The sequence below is a fragment of the Sipha flava genome, unplaced genomic scaffold, assembly GCF_003268045.1.
Source record: "Sipha flava isolate LNK unplaced genomic scaffold, YSA_version1 176_pilon_pilon, whole genome shotgun sequence".
NCBI lineage: Eukaryota > Metazoa > Arthropoda > Insecta > Hemiptera > Aphididae > Sipha > Sipha flava.
The window spans coordinates 678,197-697,280 of NW_020272062.1; the positions used below are offsets into that span (position 1 = coordinate 678,197).

At 26.3% G+C, this 19,084-nt stretch overlaps 2 protein-coding genes across 3 annotated transcripts; one reads left to right on the top strand and one right to left on the bottom strand.

Annotated features, from left to right (window-relative positions):
- Nucleotides 1–2,032: 2,032 nt before the first annotated feature.
- LOC112680329 (differentially expressed in FDCP 8 homolog) lies at nt 2,033–5,096 on the bottom strand. Its single transcript, XM_025550385.1, has 7 exons — nt 4,972–5,096; nt 4,616–4,761; nt 4,251–4,554; nt 3,966–4,148; nt 2,588–2,832; nt 2,302–2,520; nt 2,033–2,244 (listed from the first exon to the last, which is right to left on the bottom strand). The coding sequence occupies exons 2-7, from the start codon at nt 4,745–4,747 to the stop codon at nt 2,059–2,061; spliced, it is 1,269 nt and encodes a 422-aa protein (XP_025406170.1). The 5' UTR covers nt 4,748–4,761; nt 4,972–5,096; the 3' UTR covers nt 2,033–2,058.
- A 3,227-nt stretch (nt 5,097–8,323) lies between these two features.
- On the top strand, nt 8,324–18,349 carry LOC112680340 (solute carrier family 35 member C2-like). Of its 2 annotated transcripts, XM_025550401.1 has the most exons (7): nt 10,631–10,752; nt 11,724–11,938; nt 12,003–12,075; nt 12,147–12,265; nt 15,917–16,050; nt 17,811–17,977; nt 18,035–18,349. In XM_025550401.1, exons 1-7 carry the CDS (start codon nt 10,729–10,731, stop codon nt 18,302–18,304), a joined length of 1,002 nt encoding a protein of 333 aa, XP_025406186.1. In that variant the 5' UTR covers nt 10,631–10,728; the 3' UTR covers nt 18,305–18,349. The 2 variants fall into 2 exon arrangements, with proteins under 2 accessions (XP_025406185.1, XP_025406186.1); XM_025550400.1 differs by lacking the exons at nt 12,003–12,075; nt 12,147–12,265; nt 15,917–16,050; nt 17,811–17,977; nt 18,035–18,349 and adding exons at nt 8,324–9,285; nt 9,358–10,105 and having other exon boundaries at nt 10,497–10,752; nt 11,724–11,810.
- The last annotated feature ends 735 nt before the right edge of the window (nt 18,350–19,084 follow it).

The window sequence follows — 19,084 nt, forward strand, 5'->3', positions numbered from 1 at the left end:
GCTTTGCTCTAATAATATACAAGCGCCTTTTAGTTGACCCATGATGGATGCCAATGGCGGTCAAATGATTTTGTCATGGGGGGGATATAGCTGATTTTTTAACAAACACTATATATAAAAATCTTTATTTTTAAACATGAAAATTATATTATATTAATGATATTTATATTATTAAATCTATTTTTCTGGTTTTTTTGCCAATTCATCCAGTACTTTGTCTGCCATTATATTGATAACCCCACGATGAACAGCCATAGTGGCTAAACCATTGAGACGACTCTAAAATAATATAATTACACAATTCATATATTATATTAAGCATTAAGTACTAAATTTAAATTTCATACATTTTTATAATTTAACTATAAAAGAAATTAAAAAAACCTAAAAAGTTTGTTTCAATTAATATTTTAGTGTTTTATGTTTGAACTGTTAATTTTATTCAAGCCTAGAGACTGTATAATAACTAATAAGTACAGTATATTTATTTTTTTTAATAGAAAATAGATGAATGCCAATATTATATTATGTATAATATGGATGAAAATATAAATAATTAAAAAAAGGTCATTGAGGGATCTATCCCCTTCATACCCCCACCTTTTGACTGCCACTGATAGATGCAGTTGTATCATAACATAAATCTTGTATGTTTTCGGTTAAACCCCAATTTTCAAAACCATGATATACCTACTGCTATTGCTTGATTTTGTCTAATGCCAGATATAAGTTCTGGTACACCAAGCAGCTGCTCTTTGCCTTTAAATGATATTACTATTGGTATACCAATAGTCAGTCAACCACTTTTTTTCAGATAGTGAGTGAAGTTTACCAACCCATAATCTCAATTGTAACATATTATCCGATTCCGATACAATTATTAGGTACAAAATATTATTATCTTAAAATGTGTGTTATTTATGACACTATTGAGTTAAGACAGTAAAATTTTAACTTGACACTTTCAATTTACACAGTGTTTCAAAAATACAAATATTAAAAATGTATATAACTTTTTAAGCTTTAAATAATAACAAATGTGCAAAAATAATAATATAATAATAAAAAATTGATTTTTTTAAATAAATAAAAATTTCAATATTAACTATATCATTTTTCTTATGAAATAATAAATGATAGATATTAATAGATTAATAAGATATTGTATAATCTGTATTATATTAAAACGTGTATTATTAATGAAACTCTTGAATTAACATAATAATATTTTAAATACATTAAATTTGTTTATGTTAAATCGACTGTTACAATAAAACAGTCAATCCAATAAAATTTATGGTAATCAAATTTTTTTAGGAAATTAAATTCTTTATCAATTGTATAAAAGATATATAAGATATTTTATCCTATCATCAATCATTATTTTAATATATTTAAATAACTGTAAAAAAAATTTTTTTTAAAATAAATAAAATATTTGATAGTTTATCATTTTTCTTGGGAAATAATAGATTTACGAGAAATTGTATGAATACGTTTTTTATTATTAAAAATAAAAATATCTATAATATATGATTTATACATTTTTAAGATAAATGCAATATTTTTTTGAATATAGTCAAAAAATAACGAAACAACTTTTTTTCACTAATATTGAACCCTCTTAGGGTACGTGAAGGGGTTGAGTAATCATGACCAAATTTTACCTCAATTAATTTCTTATAGTAATGAACAAAATGAGAGGGTGAGAAATCGAAAATTTATAAGTTCAAAAATAAGGACGACTTTAATATACATGTATGTATTCTTTGTAATGAATTATATTCATTTAAATGTTAATCACAGTATGAATAGGAAACTTAATTAAAAACTAACATATAGTATAATTTAAATATCACAGTATTTAACCCTTTTCAAAGACATAACTTAATAATATATATATGGTTTTAAAGGCAGTTATTGCTATATAGTATAAATTAAAATTTTAACTAAAAATTAAAAATATGAAACATAATACATTTAAAATTATAAGATTAATATATATATATATATATATATAAAATATTATTTTCTGTTCAATTTTTATTATCATTTCATTCATAGATATTCTTTAATTTTACGAGTTTCAATTCTTTTACATTTGGGACAAAAATCTCGAGTTTTCCAACATTGGTTGTGATAAACATTTTTGCACTTATTACATTCATCAGCATCTTCATCAAATGGAAATAATATAATGTCTTTTTGACAAATTTCACAAATATAGCCTTGATTTTTACAAATCTGTAAATAAAAAATTATTTAATATATCATTACAAATAGTGATAACAAATAACTAACTTCACATTCATGCCGTATATGTTTTTCACATATTTTTATAGTTTTTTTTAAATCCTCTAAAAAAACTCCCGATTTTATATCAACCATATCTTTCATACTATATAAGTTGCCATCATATAACAATTGGTGATTTCTAGAAGACATATTTTTTAACTGTGAGTTCCAAAGTTTACACAAAACTAAATACTTTTTCATTTTCACTAAATTATTTTTTATGTTCTATAACAATAAATTAATTCATTTAGGATTTGATTAATCATTCTTGTAATGATCAAGATATTCTTACCTTAATTTGACTAAGTGATTCAAGATACATGAAAAGTTTAGGATTGTGTTTTTCTAAATCATACATTTTTGATTTATACTTGTAATTAAGTAGTTGAAAAGAAGCCTGACTCACTCCCTTTTCCTCAAATTGCCAATTACATATAACACGAGCTGGTATTATAGCAGTTTTATTCCAATGGTGTAAAGGACAGTAAAATTTGCCATCATAATCACATAAACGAGCCTCTAATGAAAGAGTATCTTCTAAAAATAAATATATATGTATATGTTACCGGCAAAATGGATAATCTGGTATATTGCAAAATGCCTAGGCATTATATAAAATGCCAAAAATCACTCGGCAATATACATAATACAGGCTTTGTCTAGGTATTATGTATAATTACAATCGTGGAGTAGGCAATATGAAGAAAACAAACAAAATTGGGCATCGCTTATTACCAACGACTTTACTTATCGTTTATCATAAATGTGCGTTCCCGATTTAACGCAGTAAAGATTAATATTTTTTTATTACTATAATAATAATTCTGAGATACAATATTGAATGTACTAATAGTTTTATAACAATATCGTAATTTTTCTTGTCATTTTCGTGTCTCGTTTTGGTGTTGAAACTATGCATACGATTTATATGAAGTCAAATTTTTATGACAAACTACAACATTTTTTTAAAAATGTGGTCACTTATACTAGTTTTTTATCTGATGAACAATATAATGAGTTGATAAAAATTCAATCCACAAGAATTGGCCAAGAATTTTTAAAATGTGTTTGTAAGTCCAAGTGTCAAAATAAAAAGTGTATTTGTCTTAAAAATAACATTTAGTGCACTTCAAAATGTCACTTTTCTACAACATGTTAATTTAAGTAAAGTGAAATATTTATATAATAGTATTAATATAATAATAGATAAAAATTAAATGTTGTTTGTAATATGAATAATAATGTATAATAATTATAAAAACCTTAATTTAATATAACACATAATAAAATGTTTTGTATTCTGCCTAAAAAAAAATTGGCATTTTGCTTAATGCCTAGGTATTTTATAAAATACCTAGGTTATATGTAAAATAATATTAAAAATCATATGTTTTAATTACATTGCCTAAAATGGGTCGGCAATTTGCATAATGCCTAGGCATTTTGCCAAATACCTGAATTATCAATATTGCCTGTAACATATATAAATGATTTTTACATATAATATTTCCTTTTTATAGCACAATCACAAAAGATATTGTTAACATAAGCCCTGAAAATAGAAACTACAATGGGTCTAAAGTATCATCATTCTACTGAAGCATATTACATCAGAAAAAAGAAATAATATTAATTCTTAGATAATAATAATAATTGTATATATATATTACCTGGTGAAATTTGTAAGTTGCGGATTCGGATGTAAGATTGACATTCTGCACATTTGTAATCTTGAGATAACAATCCACTGTATGGGGATATAGTGAAAATCATAGAATTTTCGCTAGCAGTAACAGCTGTACAAACTCTTTTAATTTGTTCCACACAAAATATATGACATTTGTATTCACAATCTGAATGAATACAATTAATTAAGATTTATTTAATAGGATCATAAAGTACATTAAGTGTAGTTACATTTATATTATCTAGAACAAAAATGTAAGATATTTTACCAGTACATTGGTATAGCTGATGCATGTGTTTCCAAATAGGTTTTGTACATACATCACAAAATGTATTTTCCAACCAAGTAAGTTTCCATATAGGAGATAAATGATGACCAAAAATCACTTTAGTTGTACTAATTAGATCTTTGTTTTCTAAAGCATTCATTTCTATTACCATTACTAATTTGAATCTCAGTTCAACTAATCTTCTAACAAGTCTCATACGCTCTTTACTACATTCTTTGGTAGTTCTTAACATTTGATTACATTTTTCAATTTCTTTTTCAATAATATTTTCATTCAGATTGTTCTATAAAAATAACAACACATGAATATTTTAAATAAAATAGGACATTGACTAATTGAACTACTTCATTTATTGTTAAGAAGTTATCAGATATTGATGTTGAACTTGCAGATGATGCTGAATCAGATGATGATTGTGAAATCACTGAGTCATCCATTTCAACAGAGAAAAAAAAATTATTTGGTAATGAACTCATAAAAAAGTAATAATCTGAAAGCATAATTTTAATATTAAACTAATAAATGGAATTGAAATGAGTAATAAACTAATGAAAAATTCTGAATATTAAGTAATGGTTAAAAAAAAAAAAAAAAATTGTAACAATATTTATTAAATGTAAAGCAAAAAAAGAAACTTCAGAATTTTCATTCTTCTTAATATTGGCTCTATATTGTATAACATGACACATAATCGGCATACCAAATATTAACAGTAGATTAAATAGTATATGAGCACAGTATTTAACAATATAAAAATATGGTCATGACTTATTGTTTAAATGTATTATTAAAAATAAAATAAAGCAATATCTTATAATTTATTGAATAGTTAAATTAAAATTAATTTTATTGTAGTCTGAATATATGTTGAGAAATAGAAAGTATAACTATACGTATTAATTATCACGGCCTTAGAATAAATATATGAACAATTTCATGATAAGATATTTAGTGATAAAAAATTATTTAAATAGTAGCATTGATAATAAATACCATAATATAGTATTTAATTATCTATGATAGTAGGAATTTTTCTACTTTACCCATAAAACTTATACTATAAGACTTTACCATACCAGTGCTGGCCCGACGGTTTTCAGGGCCCGGTGCAGAATTTTGCGGGACCCCATACAAATATATTAATTTATTAATTATTTATATAAATCTATGTTTTTTCGTATTATTACATAACTAATTATATACTGTAACTGTATTTCGAACTGTCGTCGATGATAAATAATTTTACAAGTGCATGCGCGTATAAAACTTCAAAGCTATGCGTAATTGGTACCATCTTAATTTTCATCGATAACAACCCGTTTACTGAGAAGACCACACGACCACGTGGGTGGCGATTTGCGTACTGAGACTATATTATTTTTATTTACAAATAAAGTAATAATCGTAATATATAATTTGTAGGACCCCAAGGGCGTATTTAAATATTTTTTTTTTTTTTTTAAGGGAGGGGCTGTGGTATTTTCTCCAACTGAAATTCCCCAATTCAGCCTATTAAAAACAAAAGTTGGAAAATTATTACACAAAATTTACCTATAATTGCGAAAACAAGTAACTATAAGACGTAAACCGATCACCGTGATAGTGTTATTGGTCGTCGCCGTCACTTCTCGGAAATTTTTTAGCTTATAGGGGTTCGTATAAAAATTGTACGGTGATTGAGATGCCACAACGCGTGTATATCAGTAAATCCATTCTAGGTAAAAGATGTGATCGCCAAAATGTGTTCGCTGTGGAGACTCTCACGCGTCTGAAAGCTGTGTAAAATCTGCTGACCAACCAGCAACATGCGCACTATGTAGTGGTGCCCACCCAGCCAATTACAGAGGTTGCCCTGTGTTCAAAAAAAATTCAAGCTGTCCACCATCTCAAAAGGTCAAACCCAACTCAAGCTAACCTGAAAGAAGTACCCTCTAATGTAAAAATCACTAATGTAAACTCTACTTCCAATATGAACACCCAACCCAAAAAATCTTATGCTCAAGCTACAACAACCGATTTACCGAGCCAAGACATCCCCACCAACGCATCCCAAAATCCCGACCACCTAGCCCACCAAATGGCGCTCTTTCTCAAAAACTTCCAATCCACCATTAATCCACTGATCTCTCTACTTACTACTCTCATTGAAAAACTAATTTTGTCTAATGATAAATAGACAAAATAATATTTCTCACTCTATCTCAATCCTTCAATTGAATGCTAATGGACTATTGCGTCAAAAGAACGAACTTCATGCCTTCCTCTCTATAAACTCCATTGATATTTTATTCATCTGCGAAGCACACCTGACACCAAACTCTTCCTTTAACATTCCTGGCTATACTACATATTTTCATGTAACCACCCCGATGGCTCTTCCCACGCGGGTTCTGCAATATTATTAAAGTCAAATATTAAACATACCATTCTTCCCCCATATCAAAATAACGTCATACAGTCCACTAACATCTCCCTAACACTAAATCATATTCCTACCACTATCTCATCGACTTAGAAAGTGAATTATGTTACGATACGATTCGGAGTCGGATGTTAGTATTTTTAGATCGTTTATTGAAGATTTAAAGATAAATTTATCTGTACCGATCAGTTTGATTGATACCAAATATTGGTGGTCGAAGTTTCATTTTAGTGCCTTGGGAAACAACAGGAGGTACATTTTCATTTAAAGTATAATCATTTGTAAGAGTTGCCGTTTCGGTGACGTCGTTTGAGAGTGGAGAAAATCTGTTGTGTGTGATAAATTATGGTTTAGTCTTTTTGGTTTCTGGAATATCTGTCGACGACAGATTTCATTTAGATGATTTTTTGGGATATTCGAAGTTATCGTCATTATTTTCATCTAAATCCATATCGGAAGAATTAAATACATCACTTGATCCGCTCGGTATACGGGTGTCGTGTGATATTTTTAAAGAATTGACAGAACCGACTTTTTGTTTTTGATTGGAAATAGGAATAGGAACGAGACGAGCTTTGATTAGACGTTTGTTTAGTGAATGTATTTTTGTTCTTATTGTTATTGTAATTAATACTGGGAGTTTGATTTTTCATTATATATTAATGATGTTTAATTATCTGGAAGTCAGATTGTCAAAAGTAATTGCAGGTCCAAAGGTCACCACGCGTGGCGATGCCTTGGAAAGGAGATGATAGTGTTTTTCATATACTGCGCGTAATTAGTAAATATTTGTTATTACTTTTTTCCTTGAAGATGAATTCGTAGGCTGCTGGTAAACGTAGAAACCAGGTACAGTATAAAAAACTGAGTTTATTGATAGAAAGCACAAAGAAATCTGATGGAAATGAGGTGATTAATTTAAACATAAGAGATAGAGATAATATTTCGCGCGCGTTTAGTTTGACTGTTCGCACGAGAATAAGAGATGATATGATACACAATTTTGATTAATTAACACTTAAAAACTTCAAAAAATAAATAATTTACTTTGTTCTTTTTAAATAATATGGAAAAACCATTTCATCCACTATTTTTGGCGACCCCTAAACCTATGATTCGTGACCCCCAAGTTGAAAACCACTGATAGTATTCGATAAAATGTTGTCACTGGTTGTCATACATGTGACAAATAATCGAATGATTTTTAATTGATAAAATTTTATATCTTTTCAAGAATAAAAACAATGTTATACCCTACGACTTATATGTTTATCACTTCAAGAATCGGTCCCCTGGGGTGTTAAAAAACCCTATTGTGGCCCCCTAGTTATGCCTATGTAAGATATAATCATGAAGATTAGATATATCGCTAATCTTCATGATCTGGGCCTATGGCATTACCACAGAACAACCAGAATAGAAACTGCATAGAGCTTAGATTGCATAATCATCTAAAACTCTAAAATTCTAAAACTACGATCACACCGTGATGGTAAAACGCGATAGTTGCTTTTGTAACATCACTGAGTCATAAAATATGGTATCGTTGTAGATTATCTCTTATTTGGTATATGATGGTAACATTATGAACTTATGAATAATTTTGTTATCAAACGTAAAAATATTAAAAATACAAATCATGATAAAGTAAATAGTAATTTAGTAATTTATCATGATACAAATAATCTTATAGACCATGCATTTAAATATAAGACTGAAATCATGTACATTGTTTTTACGAATCACGACTCGACTGTAATAGTATAATCACGGTATAGATTAAATCACGATTATAATATCTAGATCAAATAGTTATGTCTATAATTATAAAAATTACCCGTGTACTTCAAATAAAAGATAACTTCATTTACACAAGTCAGTTTGTTTATGTTCATTCACGTATCATACGACATTAATAACGAGGTATTTTCTATAATTTTTATGAAGAAACTTCATCTATAAACGATTGAAATTAGAAGTACAGATTAACTGTGATACAAATCGGTTTATTTTAAAAGTATAAAATCATTTTGTATTTTATTTAAAATTTTCATATATTCAGATAGTTTATGCATCAATTTTTCCGAAACTACACATTATATTTTAATTGTTGAATCATTGTGAGTTAATAGCAATGTCTTCGAAAAGTTCTAAGAAATTTGAATGTGATGAGTGTATGAAAACTTTCTCAAAGAAAAACAATTTGAATGATCATATTTTGGCCAAACATTCCAACGTAGAGAAGTATGTGTGTTCAATTTGTAAAAAATCGTTTTCTTATAAGCAATCATTTAACCGGCATATGAATGTACACAAAGTAGCAATTTCTGTGTACTCATGTTCTGAATGTGGCTACAGTTCACGGTTAAAATTCATGTTAACTCGACATATTAAAAGTGTTCATCTGAATGTAAACAATAGTATTTTAAATGTATCATGTGTGTTTTGCAATCAACATTGCTCCAAAAATAATTTATCTACACATTATGTACTTTGCCATCAAACTGAAATAGTTAGCGAAAAGTTAAAGTTTGATAGTTTAGATGCATTTTATGCATGGAAGTATGAAGTTGAAGATCAAGATATTAGTAGGTAAGTAATATTAGTAATTATTTTCTTTGGTTTTTAAAAAATAATAGATGGTTAATATTTATTAAATTTTAGGTTTGTTAAAGCTCGCACAACTTATGTCGGTGTATCTGGTTCAAAGCATTTGTTTTTTAAATGCCATCGTGATGGAAAATATAAACCCAAAGGCAAAAATATTAGAAAGCTAAAATCACTAGGTACGAATAAAATTGGTTCTCATTGTCCAGCTAGAATGGATGTTATGGTTGAAGGTAATGAAGTAAATGTTATGTATATCAAAACACATGTTGGTCATGATTTAGAACCAAAGCGATTAACTTTAGCTAAAACTGAAAAAGATTTCCTTGCCAAACAATTAGTAATGCCCAATACTAATTATGAAGATATTTTAAATGTCGCAAAAACCTTAGATTCATCTAGTCGTTTACATCATTTAACCAAAAAAGATTTAGTTACAATTAAAAGTTCTTTAAAAGAAACAACAAAAAAAATTAATATTAAAATACCTGAAAATAATGATAAACCAAATGACTCCTTAGAAATAAACAATGTTTTTGATGGTGATTTAGTAGCTCTGTTTGACGTTCAAAATCATGAAAAGTCATCACTTATTTTAAATTCAACAAATGATGATTTAGAATCAAAATCTGTAAAACAAGATCTTGTTAGTATTAGTGATACCTTGCTAACTTCAAATCATGTTGAAGAAAAAAATAGTTTTACTAATAAACTTGAAAATATGTATGAATTAAATAATTTGAATGTTGAACAACAAATAATAGAATCAAATGAGCAAATACCAATTTTAGAATTTAACCCTCATGTAAGTATATTTTACAATACATTTTAATTTATTAAATAAATTTACTATTTTAAATACATTTTTAAAATTTTAAAATTTTTATTTATTTTTATTCCATTTTTGTGTTTAAAATATTAGTTTTTTCTTATGGTTAAATACTACTCATTGTGTTTTAATTACCATTTAATATACATTAACTAATTTTGTTTTGAGCAGGCTTATATTTAATTGTTATATTAATACTAAAAATAACGTAAATTACATTTTACTAGAGGCAATAAACTTTTTATGATATGGCTTTTAATGTATTATAAAATAGTAGTATACCCACAGAAAAGACTACATTTAATACATTTTGTTGTATACTTATCAACATATAATAATATTTATAATTTTTAAAATCTTATTTTAGATGTTAGATAGTAATCAAGTGTTAGATTACCAACAAGAATTGACAATTATTGAAAATGAAAGACTGAGTATAATGGAGAAAATGAAGTTGATAGTAAATCAAATTACTTGCAATGATGAATTTGCCATAATACATCAAGGTTTGATGAATATAATGAGTTCAATTGATGAAAGAAGGAATGCAATCAATCAAGCAGTACTTAATGGAGATTTAGATAATATAGTAATATTTGATGAAAGTATTTTACAAAAATAAAGTAAGTAAAAGGAGGTAAAATAATAAACATTTAATGCAAATTACCTAGTCAGTGTTAATGCATGAAATTTAATTTAATTTAAGTATTCCAAAATGTATATAGGATACTTGCAGTCGATGAACATCTTAGTTGGAAATTATCATACTAAATTGTTTTAATTTACAAGTTTATGAAAAAGCATTTATTTTGAAAAATATTAAATAACTAACTATAAATCCAACCACATTTTACAAACTAATTTCATTTTAGAAAGAAGTATCTATATTTTTAATTGATCTGCAAATTAATATTTTCTACTAAATAATTTTAGTTAGTAGACCTACTGATTTATTTTTGCTTATGAGTTATTTGTAATATTTTTTATTACAGAAAAGTTAAAATTATTTTAAATAATTAAAACCAATTTAATAGAGATATTTTGGTTATTCATTTTTACAACACTTATCAGTATAATTTTTCTTATCATATGCATATCATTTTATCACCTATTTTATTGGTGTGTTGTTACTTATTCAATTTTGTTGTCTACTTATTGTAAACATTTTCAAATTATAATTAAAAGTCTCAATTTTAAATTTATTAAATTTTAATTAGATGTCTTCTTATCGTGTTTTTTAAATATATTTCAAAGATGTGTTTAATGTATAATAATGTGTCTGTTAATAACATTTTACTTAATAGACAAGTTGAATATTTTTTTCTATTCTCATATTTGCCACACGTTGCTTTATTAAAAAAATATATTTAAAATTTATTTTAGTACTAAATATAATTTAACCATGTCTTTTCAATTTAAAAATGTATTCATATCTTGCCTTTTAATGTTGCCGTATTTTTTTTTCTCAATATGCATAACATTTTACCAAAGATCATTTTTAAAAGTATGGACAGCTGTTACTTAAATAATTTTATATCTACATTTGATGATTCTGAAGTTATTTTATTTAAATTAAATTATTTTTATTTTCTAGATGTTCCATTTTCCTTTGCTTGTTGTTTCATGTCATTTGGTGTTCAAATTTTGTGCATCATTAATTTGCCGTTATGTATACCATAAAAGTATGAAAATTCCATTAATCAAAGTATCTTGGGATGTTAAAGTTTCAAAATTTGCACCTATTGGAATATCAAGTGGAATTGATGTTGGATTTTCTAATTGGGGCCTAGAACTTGTTAATGTGTCATTGTATATATTTTCAACAATATTTGATTTTATTTATTTTTATGAATAGTTAATTTATAATTTTTAGATACACTATGACAAAGTCAACGGCTATTATATTTGTGTTACTCAATGCTCTAATTTTAAGACTAGAAAAAGCAGTAAGTAAATAATAATTTATATTTATAAATGCTTAAAAAAAATGAATTTAAATAATTGTTTGTATTTATAGTCTATGACACTTTTCATTATTGTATTTTCAATTTCTGGAGGATTATTTTTATTTACGTTTAAGACCACCGATTTTAGTACTTTGGGATTTATTTTATTATTGGTTGCATCATTTGCCAGGTAAATATAATTATTTTTCATTATCTTGATATACTTTTCTCTTACAAAAAACTTCAAAACTTAATGTTTAGATTTAGACAGTTTTGTTTAAATAAATATTGGAGTAAATTTAGCTTTTATTTTGTCGGCAATTGAATTTATCAGTGTTATTATTGTTCTTTCACACAACCACTTAATTTTTTTTGACATTAAATTTTTTATATCTGAATAAACATTTAGTAGATCATTTTAGGTATGAATTGAGTTCCTAGTTCATCACTTAATTCGATAAAATTATTATTATTTAATTATTGCTATTACCAATATCTAGTGGCGCAACCAGGATTAGTTTTCGTGGTGGAGGGGGAGAGGTTGTGAATTTGGAAAAAAAGCATTTTTTTGCAGGTGTTTGGTAGGGATAAGGAAGTAAGATTAAGTTAGGTTTATAAGTATTATACAATCGACTATCGAGAAATTGTAGTAGCAAGATTACTGATGTTTTAAAGTTGAACAGACAGTTAAAAAACGTTCTATATTATCATGTTATTATTATTATCAACTATAATACGAATAATATTCATATTTCATATTAATCATCCATTTCGCGTCTTCAAGATAAATCATTTTTTTTCCTACGTAGAATTTGTAAAATCATCAGAAAAATTTTGGGGGGTCATAACCTACAAACCCCACCCCTAGTTACGCCACTGCCAACATCTATTAAGAAAAACGCAAAATTAATCTAAATGATCTCTTATTACTCATTGTACATTCATCCCGAAAAGTAATTACTGTTTTTTGAAGTACCTTTGCAATAATACCATTTTTTCTAATAGAGCAAACCAATTCATCCTAAAGATTGGTATTAAGAAGTAATTTATATAGAATGTACTGTCCTTCCGCCGTTGAGGAGCATAGTAGTAATCCCTGAAGATGCAATGGCTAAAGCTACCCGTTCGCGTGAACGAATTTTCGCAAGCAAAAAATTAGTTAGATTAGCTGTTCCGATGCCTCCAGGCACATCAATAAAAAATAGGCTACCTTTATTTTTATGGCACTAACCAGGTTAAGGGGGGGGGGGGTGTTATTTAAAATTAATTGATAAAATTATACACACGAAATTGATTACTTTACGTTTATTTAAATTTTTTACATATATATTATTATAATTAATACAAAAAAATATATATATATATATATATATATATATATATATATATATTTTTAATTAAATTAACTTAATGCGTCTACTTTTTAAAACTAGTGTATCTATTATTTCGTTGGTGATTACGACTAAATCCCGATGAATATTCATAACTGCTAAGCCGTTCACCGATTTTTACCAGTTGTGTTTCTCAAATATGTTTTTGAGCGCCGTAAAGAGGAAAAAGATCTTTGACTGCTTGCAGTGGTTACTGGTAAAGTAATCAATATTTTTAAAAGTCGATGAACAGTAGGAATTATTTATTACTGTGTAATGCCGAAAGTACAATAGTCAACGAGTAGCCGACTACAAAGTTTTGTTTCGGAGTTTAAAGATACATTTACATACATTTACATCCGATGGACACGTTTTATTTTGTATACTATGTGGTAATTTTTTTTTTTTAATGCATATAAATGCATATTATAATGCATATTTTAATGATTTTAGAAGCAAATTTGCATGCATATTTGTGTATTTTTTAAAACTATAAGTCCCTAAGTCTAGTAGTTACTAATTAATGCCTGGTCCCGGCTTTAGTGCCTTACATTATTGTTATCATAATATATATTTCATTTTGATAAATAAGTTTAAATCATGGCTTATGATGCATCTTTATCTTGATAAAACATTAAGTATACCACGGCTGAGGGGGGTGTTACTAAACCTGTAACCCCCCCCCCCCATGGCTACGCGCCTAGCACTAACTATTAATGTGTTATAAACTTAACGTTGATCTGAAATTAATTTTGATTCATTTTCGATTACATAAATGTTGGTGTACATACAATTATTAGGATTAAACTCCAGTTTAAATTAACCATAATTAGTTGGAAATCCGCTGACCGCCGCGCTGCATATAGGTTTACAATTTACACATTTAATTAATTATTAATTAATTATTTACTCACTTTAATGAACTAAATGTATGCCTTTGACATTCGCGTGATCATAATGAACACACAAAAAAAAATATGATCCAAATTGAACCGATAGTTATCGAATTTACTTTACACAAAAACTGCGATTACAGCGTTATATTTATAACTAGTATAGAGTATTGATATTTATACATTATTTTGTTGATAAGAATTAACTATTTACCAGGGATGGAAAACGTTATTGAATTTTTGATTTTCGTTTTTGTTTAACATTTTTAAAAACGTTTTTTTTCTAAATTGTTTCCAAATAACGTTTTTGATCATTTCTTTTTTTTTTTTTATACATCCTTATTTCCTATACCTAACTTATAGTAGTTATAATGAATATTCAATATACTGAATTTAGGAATGCACATAAGTTATGATTAATTATTCTTAATATTTAAAATTTAAATTTCAAATCATAATTATAATTTATATTTTATGTAAAAATAACAAAATTCAACATTTTAAATTAAAACGTTTTTAAAAAATGCATTGGTAAAGAGTAAAGACTAAAAAGTAAGTAAAGACTTAAAGTAAAACACTATTTTAGATTTTTATAGTCATGTTATTATTATAATAAATTATAAAACAAAATCGATTCCTAATCAACTGTTAAAATCAATAGATAATAACATAATCATATTATAATAATTGAAGTGACAACCATCAATGGCGTGCCGAGATAAACATTTTTTTTGATTCCAATTGAAAAGTCTAGTTTACCACCCACCAGTGGAGACGCGAAATATTTTACTTCATGAGTCCTGTTAGTATTTTGCCCACCCACCTATCTAAAAAGAAATTTAAGGGTAGCTTGTAAAAAGAGCTCCACCACTATTCGTTCTACATGTTACATACCCACTCAATACCCAATGGTCAATACCCACCCACCTACCCACCCACTGACTTGAGTCCAGAGACTCAAAAATCTGCCGTCACGCCGCCACTGCCACCCACCCTCCCATATTTAATTTAATTCATCTCATTCAGAACTCGTATATCAATATTTCTCTACCTAAATATGTACGATAATTATGTGATTTACATATTATTATCTAACAACCACCCACCCCTTTTTAACTTGATGGCTTCATTTAGATCTATATTCGACACGTCACTGTCAACCATGTTATATTATGATCCATGACCATCGCCATGAAAGATAATATAATTTTACCGTCACCACTGCAATGTGTATGTGCCATGTTGACTGTAATTAATTATTGTGCTATGCTATTAATATATTTTATTTGTCAACAAATACCTATTAGTTATCAGAATTATTAATTTTTTGATAACAGATATATATTTTTTTCGTAATAAATAATAATAGTATAATACTATAATTTATTTTTGATTTCGTTATTACATATATTTTTTTGTTTTCGTTGTATTAATTTCTTTATTATATTTTTTAGTTTTCGTTTTTCATTTTTTTTCGTTTAATAACGTTTTTTAAAAAACGTTTTCCATCCCTGCTATTTTCTAAATATTAAAAATATTTTTAAGCTAAAATATTTAATTATTTATTTTTAATTTCAGTGGTTTTCGTTGGAGTCTGTCGCAGTTTGTTATGCAGAAAGCTGAATTATGTGTAAAAAGTCCAGTTGATATGATGTATTTTAGCCAACCCTGGATGTTGATTTCAATATTTCCTATTTTTGTGTTTTTAGAAGGTAAATAGTATAAATAAATATGTATACCTAAATATAAATAATATTGGCTATATTCTGATTTTGACTAGAAGAATTACTTTGATAATCACCAAATAAAAAATTTAAGATAGGAAGTAGCTTTTAGCTGTCACTATGAATGGTAGCCATTTTAAGATTTTTTCAGTAGTTTTCTTAATAATTGCGAAAAACAGAAAAACTGCAATAAACTTGAATTTTTAACCAAATTTCAAACCTTCATTACTAATCACTTATTATTTTGTCATGCACTATTATCTTTATGGCTTAACAAGCTTAAGGCCAAGTGCTTTATGATTTTTGTATTTAAAACTTATAACAATGAATTGCTTTACTTTATTTAAAACGAGTCAAAGTGTTTAATTGTTTTATATATACCTATCTTTCTTAACAACATATCAAGACTGAAGAATATGTGCTACATCGTTTAAATAATAATCATAATAGTGTTCAACGTGTTCTGCACAACGATTAATACAGTTTGTTCAGTATGATGAACATTCTTCCTCATTAAAGCCACTTTATATCTGTGTGTGGCAAAAGAGAATATTTTTTATAAATTATATCCGTTTAGTCACACAATACTGTAATACTGTAATCAATGCACCAACAAAAATTAATTTGAGAATTTAAAATAATAAAATAATTTTTGAATTAGATAATATGAATCATCATCTTCACTCGTCGTCATTCGCACTATTTTCCTTGTTACCATTACTCATATGGGATATTTTTTGTCTAGTTGTACTTCATATGTATAGATTAAAAGAGTAAATAAATGAAAACCAACCTAGATATAAAGAATTCTTTCCCAAGTTTTATTAGGCCATTATCATAAAAAAAAAATTAAAAACTATTGTGAAAAAAAAAATTGATTTATATTTTATCATTATATTATTATTTAGCCTATTGAGCATAGCAATCTGGACATACTTTGAATTATCACTGTATATTAATTTAACACATGTCGTGCAAACTTTTGTTGTTTTGCCTTTTGAGTTAGTCTATTTTGAGTTTTAAAACCAAGAAAAAAGAATTGCTTGCACGAGGTAAATTATTTTCAAACATTGATGCTGATCACTTTATGCACTTTAGCATGTAAACAAAAAACCAAGATATTCAAAACTAGTTACATTTTATTTATAAGCGCATTATTTGAGGCTGTAGAAATGTATTTATGTATATATTATATATATTTATCTTCACGATAACATTTATAAAATTATAAATAAAAACCAGCTGGGTCATTATTTACCCCGTGCGAATAAAAATGGGTTATTTGATATAATTACATACACTTAAACACCATAGATATATTTTATTCATAGGGATAAACTAAGGATTTCAACGAAAGGGGGCAATGGCCCTCTTGGTGTTTTGTAAATTAATTAGAAAAATATTGTATAAAAGGTATTTTAAGTTTTTAAGAATTATTTTAGCAATAAAAGTATAATTTTTTTGAACTATTAACTTTAAAAAATAAATAAATATTAGGTTAATCAAAATGTATTTTTTCGTTAGTATTTGCCACCACAACATTTCTTGATGCAGATTAAATATAACTAGTCTTAAAGTAAACGATATATCAAGTTTGACCCCTCATAAAAATTGCCTAAGTTACACTATGATTTTATTAAACTAGTCTATTTTTGCAAGCATATTAATTTAGTAAAATGTATTTATACTAATAAATATAATGAATAATTGTATTAATATTTTATAAATATACTATTTTATTATTACAGGAAATGATTTTTATAACTGGTTGAATAATAATAAAAGTACTGAATGTTTTCAAATGATATCACGTATCTTAATTGGAGCTTGCCTTGCTTTTATTCTTGAGGTATCAGAATATTTTGCTGTTTATAAGACATCTAGTATTACATTGAGTGTAGTTGGAGTAATCAAGGTTAGTATAATTTATTTTGTTAATTTTATCATTTTGATTTAATTATTTGAATTTCAGGAAATTTGTATTTTGATTTTGGCTGTAGAATGGAATGGTGACAAAATTACTCTCATGAAATTTTTAGGTCTTATTATGTGTATGATTGGTGTTATTGGTCATGTGTGGCAAAAGTATACAAACTCTGTATCAATTGAAAATCGTTATGGTATTATTAGTAATAATGATAACAAGCATTTAACATTACCAGAAAGTTATTCTGATGATTCTGACGAATCAAATAATTCAACGGAAATGCTTTTTGATATATTAAATAGGCGACATTCTTAAACAATGTTTGTTTTATTTTTTAAGGCTGTGAATTTTATATTTTCAATATAAATGACTCCAATATTTTACACTATATAATGTAATTTGGTTATTTTTAATTGACTTACCAAAATTAATTGTTTATTTAGTATTTAACATCACATTAATTTTAATTATTATGTAATTTAAATTTTCTTGTATATCTACTAAGTATTTTGAATCTTTTTATACCATTCTAAGTCAAATTATTTATGACTGTATAAATAAAATAAGTTGTTGATTTTACAAAATCATTAGATAAATTACTTAACTAGTATAATCAAATAATATATTTACTATTGTTATTCATGACATAACTAATTTTGTTCTCAGTACTATATGAATACTACAAATTAAGTTAATATTTCTTCAACATAAACATTGTATTTTGTACTCTAATTTATTTATTTATATCAGTGCTTTAAAAATAAAGTGCGTTTTGTGTAATAAATATACTTAAATAATTATGTGCTGTGATTTTTTAACTATATAAAAGTAAAAAAATGCTTACTCTTTTGCATAATAATATAAATATGTACTCAAAATGAAAATAATCTTACAATTAATACATCAATACATTAATACATCATATTGATCATATTTCGAGATCATAAAATAACAAAAAAAAAAAAAATATTTCCGATAAATTAATACAACATATATATTTTTTTTTTATTAAAAAAAATTATCTTAAATGTATAGGTATTTATTTACTAATCTTACAGATTAATGATATGAAATTAACATTAAAAAAATTATCGA

Excerpts from the sequence above, each read along its gene's own strand:
- LOC112680329 (XM_025550385.1), bottom strand. The coding sequence starts at position 4,747 with ATGAGTTCATTACCAAATAATTTTTTTTTCTCTGTTGAAATGGATGAC. Across the intron at positions 2,833-3,965 it reads CAACTTACAAATTTCACCAG|AAGATACTCTTTCATTAGAG; the intron begins GTAATATATATA and ends ATTTATTTTTAG. Across the intron at positions 2,245-2,301 it reads ATATACGGCATGAATGTGAA|ATTTGTAAAAATCAAGGCTA; the intron begins GTTAGTTATTTG and ends TTTTATTTACAG.
- LOC112680340 (XM_025550400.1), top strand. The coding sequence starts at position 8,828 with ATGTCTTCGAAAAGTTCTAAGAAATTTGAATGTGATGAGTGTATGAAA. Across the intron at positions 9,286-9,357 it reads GAAGATCAAGATATTAGTAG|GTTTGTTAAAGCTCGCACAA; the intron begins GTAAGTAATATT and ends ATTAAATTTTAG. Across the intron at positions 10,106-10,496 it reads TTTTAGAATTTAACCCTCAT|ATGTTAGATAGTAATCAAGT; the intron begins GTAAGTATATTT and ends ATCTTATTTTAG.